Source organism: Vombatus ursinus, unplaced genomic scaffold (assembly GCF_900497805.2).
Source record: "Vombatus ursinus unplaced genomic scaffold, bare-nosed wombat genome assembly UNPS02005659.1, whole genome shotgun sequence".
In the NCBI taxonomy this organism is placed as follows: domain Eukaryota; kingdom Metazoa; phylum Chordata; class Mammalia; order Diprotodontia; family Vombatidae; genus Vombatus; species Vombatus ursinus.
In genome coordinates this window covers 23098352-23105852 of record NW_020945437.1, presented here as the reverse complement: position 1 = coordinate 23105852, position 7501 = coordinate 23098352, and the positions used below count along the sequence as shown (strand labels likewise).

Genomic DNA, 7501 nt, shown 5'->3' with positions numbered 1-7501 from the left:
AAATGTCTTTGAAAGCCATTGGATGAACTGGAGGGATGTTGCACAGGAAGTATGTTCAGAATGGTTGAGAAAACTTAATCATGCCCTGTAGGTCACCTATAAAGTAGTGAGCCAGTTCAGAACCCAGGGATTTGAGAATCCAGCAAAGGAAAGAACCCTCCAGCTATGCCTCTGAGAAGGAATAATTTGGGAGGGAGGAGAAAGGAGACTAAGGCTTTGGCTAGGGAAGGACTAGAGGATTTGGATTTAATTAGACTCTCCTCATTGCATCCAGTCTGTCTTTGGCTCCTGATGAAGACACTGTCATCATTCATTACTGTTCCTGGGATACTCTGGGTGCAGTGAAGCGTTCTAACCTGGCTTTCTTTTTTTTTTTATAGATGAACTATAATGTTCATCACTAGGAAACCAAGTTTCCCTAGTTAATCTAAACAGTTTCCTTCATCATCTAGTTTACAAAATGGCTTTGAAAGACATCTACATTGATCAAGGGCTTTTTTTTGCACATAGTCTAAAGCCTATGATTGAGTAAGTGAATGAGGTGTCTAGGCTTTGCTCATAGCTAGTGTACTATCCAGTTGTGTTCTCACTTGATAAAAGTATTGGGACTAGCATTTTGTTACCTGCTTGAAGTGGGGTTGGATAATTGTCTAGGTTGACCCTCATTCTCCTCCTCCTCCTCCTCCTCTTTCTCCTCCTCCTCCTCCTCATCATCATTATTACTGTGTACAGAACACTATGCTTTGCACTGGTGGACATAAAAAGTTTGACTAAAACTCAATCCTTGCCTTCATGGACCTCATAGTCAAGTAGAAGAATAAGATATCAACACAGATGGCTATAATGTGCAATAAAATATAATATATAAAGAGGTGCAAAGAGAGGGCTCTGTGAGATCTGAGGGAGCAGGCTGTTAGTGTCTGGCAAGAACAGGGAGGCTTCCTGGATGAGGTAGCATTTAAATTGGGCAATAGGCAGAGAAGGAGAGGAAGGACATTCCAGGCAGGTAGTATTGAATGAGCCAAGGCACAGAGGAAAGAAAGCAGGGGTGTGTTTTGGAATTAGAGAGAGTAGACCAAAAGTGCATGAAAGGGAGAAATTTGTTGATAAGATTAGCCAGGTTAAGTAGCTTGAACTTCTCTCGGTTTTTTTAAATAGAGGAGTGATATGAACTGATATATAAGTTTAATTTTTTTTCTAACAGTAGGTAAAGGATGGATTAGAAGAGGAGGGGTGAAGAGAGAGAAAAGAAAAGGAGAGAAGAGAGAGAGGAGAGAGAGAGAAGAGGGACAGAGAAGAGGGAGAGAGAGAAGAAGAGTAAAGAAAAAAGAGAGAAGAAAGAGGAGGGAGGAAGGAATGGAGAGAGAGAGAGAGAGAGAGAGAGAGAACACAGAAGATCTGTTAGAGGCTTGCCAATTGTTATTGAATGAGTGAGTGAATGGAATTTGAACTTAGAAGAAAATGGAGGATTTTTAAAAAGAGGTGACATAATCAGATCTTTGCATAAGGAGTATCAGTCCGGCAGTGTGTGAAGGATGACCTAGAGGGGAAAGAGTAGAGGCAAGAGGATCTATTAGGAGGCTCTTGGGTGCCAATGAGGACCTGTCTTAGGATGGGGGCTGTGAGAGAGGAAGGAACAGATGGGAGAGAGAAAAAGGTGGAAAATGAAGGAAGAAGGGAAAGACAGATTCTCAGGCCACCTCAATCAAATGGCAGACATCCACCTCACCAAAAGACCAATGTACTATGCATGGAGAGAGCTACAAAAATAGCAACTGAGATTTGCCTGACTGTGTCAGACTGAGACTTATTGCTGCCCACTCAGATTGGAAACTGAAAGTAGAGGAGCCAAACCTGTCCCCTGGATATTAATTATCACAATAAAGGATATAATAAAGCCTGGAGGATTCAGGACTTTGGGGGAAAACCAATTTCTGGAATTTCCCTGATTTACAATGGAGAAGCTAGACAAATTGAGCTTGATTTTAGGTTAAGTATTTCTCGAGGCTGGAAGAAAAAGGCAGAATAGAACAAAGGAGTCTTCTGGAAGGACCTGATCGTCCTCCTGCATAGGTTGGGCTTTGGTGTGAATGGACCTTTGGACTCTTATTTGCTTCCCACTGGAGCTTAGCCCAGGGCCTCATCTAGGAAGTATGGGGTGATGGGTTTGGACAACTGTAATCCTGATGGACCCAGACTTGGGCCAGATGGCCTCTCAAGTTCCTTCCAGTTCTAGATCTATGATCTTATGACCCCTAGTCAGAACCTAAGCCTTGACACTGGCCTTAGATTGATTCCAAATCCTAGCCCCAGACCGAACCAAGATTCCCACCACAAAATGAGCCCTAACATTGGCCCCAGGCTGGACCGTGATCCTGATCCCCATCCCAGAATGACCCTTGATACTCGTCCCAGACTGATCTCATGTGGAACCATGGGAGAGAGAATGGATAGTTCAAGAAAAGCCCATCCTCACTGCTAAATACCTTAACCAAAATTTATACCCTGTTGACGCTGGGTTAACCATGTCACCTCGGTGACATATGGGCCATTATTATCATGGAAGTTGGAAATGGGGCCATGAAGAATATAAAAAAAATTCAGCCCCTTTCTGAGAACTTATGCTTGCAGAGTCCTTGTCTACAGGGAACCTCCAGTCTGAGGGGAAGAGACATGGCTCCTTGCCTCAGTGAGCCCCTAGTCTGAGCAGGAGGCCCAGGCCTTGTGCTCAGGGCACCTTCAGTTCGAGGGGGAGTCACATACCCTGGAAATACCTTCATCCTAGAAGTTCATTTTCCTCTTGAAATCACACCTCAGAAGTACCCTTTGCTCCTGGAACCCTTTCCCCCGATTGGGTGGCTTTTCCCAGAGCCTCCATTCAAGAAGGGCACCCAGGCCATCAATCTCTTCATTCCTCTCCAGGCTGCCCTCTTCCACACTTTCCATTGTGCCCCCTCACCAAGTACCTTCTCCCCATGCCACCCCCACCTTTTTAGCTTCCTTTTGTGTGGAATCCTCCCCATTAGAATGATTAGAATGTAAACTCCTTGAGGGTAGAAATTGACTTTCCTATTGCTTGTATTTTTATTCCTAGCACTTGGCACATAGTAAGCACTTAATAAATGCTTCTTGACTTGAGTTGGCCTTCAGGGTTTGACAGGAAGATGGCATACACATAAAACCAGCCAAAATACACAAGTTGATATACAATACACTAAATACACAATTAGTTTGATGATCTGTTCATTTCATCCAGCAGCCTCCAGGCCAATGAGTCCACTTGGAGGGGTTAGGGTAAACACTGAACTTTTCAGAATAAGAACATGGTAAAAAACACCCTTTCTTTTCTCCCCTTGACCCATGCAATATTGGCCCCCTTGTCTCTGATGGACCTTTGAAGACCAAAGTAAGGGAGACCATGAATGACTTCCCAATACAGAGATGGGCAGCCAACAATCTGAGCTGCCCTCAGTGACAACACCCGACCTGTCATTTAGGAGTTTTTGCCACCCACACCAGAAGCTGTTTCAGTTTCTGGTGTAGGCCCCCTCCCCCTTAGGAAGAATGAATTTCCCATGGAGACTTTAAGAATCAAATACTCTCAGAATTAGAAGGGGCTTGAGAGGCTGTAAAGTCCAACCAATATACACAAAGAGTCTTCTGTTGATCATACTTGACAATTGTTCATCCATCCTTTGCTTAAAGTCCTCCAGTGAAGTGGGCCTCCTGACCTCATGAGTTAGTCTTCTCTGCTTTTTGGGCAGCACTAATGGTCAGTGAGTTTACCTGACACTGAACCTTAAATCTTCCTCTCTGCAACTACTGTCCCAGGTTGTTAAGTCTTATCCATTCTGCCCTCACGACATCGTTAACATCTGTTCCCTTCTCTTCACTCACATGGCCACCACCCTGCCTGAAGAGCTCATCATCTTTGTCCTGGACTACTGCAGTAGCCTCCTAATTGGCCTCAGGTCTTTCCCTTCTTGAATCCATCTTCTGTCTAGCCGCCACATTGATATTTGTAAAGCACAGGTCTGACCATTTCGTTCGCCTATTAAACAATTTTCTGTGGCTCTATTTTTCCTCCCACATAAAATACAGATTCCTCTGTTTGGCATTTAAGGCCCTTCTCAGTCTATCTCCAACTTATCTTTCCAGATTGATTTCACATTGCTTCCCTTCAGTGCACTCTATGTTCCCATCAAACTGGTCTACTTGCCATTCCCTGTACATGACCTTCCAATTCCTCCCTCCATGATTAACACAGCCTATTCTCCATGCCGGGAGAAGAAGGTCTTCCCCTTCACCCCTTCCCTTGGATCACCTAGTTTCCTTTCAAGGTTCAGGTCAAGAGTCACCTCCTATACAAGACCCTCCTGGTCCCTCCAGGTTGTTAGTACTCTCTGCCCTGTAATTACTCTCTGTCTGTCTGTCTGTCTATCTGTCTTTGTATTGTCTTGACTGGATACATTGTTGTTTCTGCCCAAGGAGAATATATACTCCTTAAGGGCAGGGACTTTTTCATCTTTTTTCTTTGCACCACCTGTACCTTGTGCATAGTAGGTAGTTAAAATAGTACTTTCACAATGGTTTCTAGTTCTTCCTTTGGGTACAAGAAGAAAAAAATCTAATCCCTCTTCTACGTTTCCTCCAGTCATTTGAGGAAAGGGGGTAGCTAGGTGGTGCAGTGGATAGAGCACTGGGCCTGGAATCAGAAAGATTCATCTTCATGAGTTCAAATCTGGCCCCAGAAATTTTCTAGCTGCGTGACCCTGGGGAAATCACTTTATCCCCTTTGCCTTGGTTTCCTTATCTGTCAAAGGAGCTGGAGAAGAAAATGGCAAACCACTCCACTATCTTTGCCAAGAAAAGCCCAGATGAAGTCACAAAGAGTCAAATACAACTGAAATGACTGGAAATTTCAAGAAAAGTAGAATATTCACCTAAGTCTTCTTCAGTCTAAACACTCTCAAATCCTTCAATCACCTCCCATATTAAATGGTTTTCTGTTCCATTCCTTCATCCTGGTTGCCTTCCTTTGGCCATTCTCCAACTTGACTAAGTCCTTCCTAAAATGTGGCCACCTGATCCAAAAACAATATTCCAAATGGGGTTTTACAGAGTGGAGAACAGCAAGACCTGACTTGTTTAGGATACTTAGCTTCTCGTAATTCAGTCCAAAATTGCATTTGCTTTTTTGACTGCCAAATCATACTTTTGACTCATATTGACTTTGTAGTCTAATAAAGGTCCCAGGTCATTTTCGTATAAACTGGCTAAGAGTTCTTTAAATGAGGAAGTATTCTTAGAAAGACAGTCTTAATGGCCTCCTTTACATCCTTGTTTCTCAATGTGTAAATAAGGGGGTTTAACATTGGGGTCAAGATAGCAAAAATGACATTGCTGAGCACATGAAGGTCAATGGCCATCTCCATTTGGTAGGACACATAGGCCACAGCGATGGATGAGTAGTAGGTACCAACGACCAGAAGGTGGGATGTACAGGTGGAAAAAGCCTTGGCCCGACCTTCCTGGGAAGCAATCTTTAGGACAGAGGCCAGGATCCGCCCATAGGAGAAGAGGACCAGGAATAGAGGCACCAAGGAGACAGTCATGGCAATGCAGAAGCCAATAAAAGTCTGGTGCTTGGTCCCAGCATTCTGACAGGCGGCCCTTACTACAGCGAGGTGGTCACAGAAACAGTGCTCCACTGTGGCCCTGGCTGTGTATTCCAACTGGGATGTCTCCACCATCACTGGGGCTGGGATGATCAGCGCCATGGCCCAGGCACTGGCTGCCAGCCTGGCATTGGCTTGTGGAGTCATACGGACAGGATAGTGCAGTGGGTGGCATATGGCTTCATAGCGATCATAGGCCATGACTACCAGGATGAAAGATTCCATGACCGTGAGGGTATGGAAACTGTACATCTGCAGGAAGCAGCCAGCGAAGGAGATGGTATTATGTTGGGAGAGGAACATGGCTAGCATCTTGGGCACAGTGGTGGTTGTAAAGAGAACATCTAGGGTTGAGAGGTTGCACAGGAAGAAATACATGGGCTTGTGGAGTCTGGGGTCTCCAACTACAGCCACTAGGATCACTAGATTGCCCACAACGATGAGGGTGTACAGGGCCAGGAAGATGAAGAAGAGCAGGAGAGGGGCCTCCTGAAGAGCTGGGAAGCCTAGCAGTACGAAGACTATCATGGGGGGAGGCATGCTTTGGTTATTACAGTGGACCATGGTGATTCAGGATGCCTGGGGAATAGAGAGGGTAGTGGGGAGCTCAGGTAGCATCGAGGCAAGATCCCTGAACCATGATACTGGGGCCCCACATTCTGGTCCTAGTTCTGAGTATTAATTCCCTGTCCCGTCTCTTGACCTCACTTTCCTCTTCTGAAAAGTGAGTATGATAATCCTTGCACTGCCTAGTTGTTATGAGAAAAGCACATTATAAGCCTTAAAATGCTAAGGAAATAGGAGCTCTTATTACTGTATCCCAGACCATGATGATCCCTCCTTTATGTAGAATTCCCTGAGTCCCAAAATACTCAGTGGTCTTGTACTAGCATCCACGTCCTGAAATGTTGCCCTGGAATCTAGAACTCATAGCATCTCAGAGTTATCAGAGACCGTAGAGATCATGCTCTGTCCCTACAGAGGGAGAAACTGAGGCCTAGAGAAGGGAAGTTATTTACTCAAGTTCATTCAGTTACAGAGCCAGAATGAGAACCTAAATCTCCTCATTTTCAGTCCAGAGGGTATTCCAACACACCATGCAATTTAATCAATGCCAGAAAAGACCTTTGATAGTCAACCGAAAGGTACCTTACCTTTGCTCTTAAGAGATTAGAGCTGCCTTATATCTGGAACCAGCACAAATTTTATTTTCATAAACCTTTAAAAAAAATGAAATCCAGTTTGGAGTCCAGTTGGGTCCTAGTGGGGATAATATATAGTGCAAATTATATGTTACACATTTAATATAGAGTGGGAGCAAAGAAGTAAAAAAAAATCACATGAATCCTTTCAGGTATGAATGAATTAGTATGAATTCCTGAATCCCTTCAGGCGTAAATAAATTAATATTGTTCACAGATCTTCAACTGCTTTTGTCAAATGTACAAAAAAAATTGTGATCAGAATAATAGTTATGTTGTCCTCATGGGACAAATCCACAAAGAGACTTTAGACAATAGTGACTGAGGCCAGAGACTGACCACTGGGTCAGGTTCTTGCCAGAATTTCAGACCCAGTGTTAGGCCAGCCCTGTCCTGGAGGAACTGAAAGTTGGGCTTGACTCAGAGTATTAGGGCAGGAAAGTGGCAAAGAGAGTGAAGAGGGCACAGTAACACTCTTCCTGGATGATCTAGATTCCTTAGCTCATTGCCTGCCCATTGATCTACCTCCCAGCTCTCTGGTTTTCATCATTCAAGAAGGAGACTGCCGTAGGTGAGGGAAGGTTATTCATGAGCTGCAAGGAAACCTCATGATTCTCACTC

At 44.3% G+C, this 7501-nt stretch overlaps 1 protein-coding gene across 1 annotated transcript; it reads right to left on the bottom strand.

Annotated features, from left to right (window-relative positions):
* Positions 1–5276: 5276 nt before the first annotated feature.
* On the bottom strand, positions 5277–6242 carry LOC114032668 (olfactory receptor 2AT4-like). Its single transcript, XM_027848044.1, has one exon. The coding sequence runs from the start codon at positions 6240–6242 to the stop codon at positions 5277–5279; it is 966 nt and encodes a 321-aa protein (XP_027703845.1).
* Positions 6243–7501: the final 1259 nt, after the last annotated feature.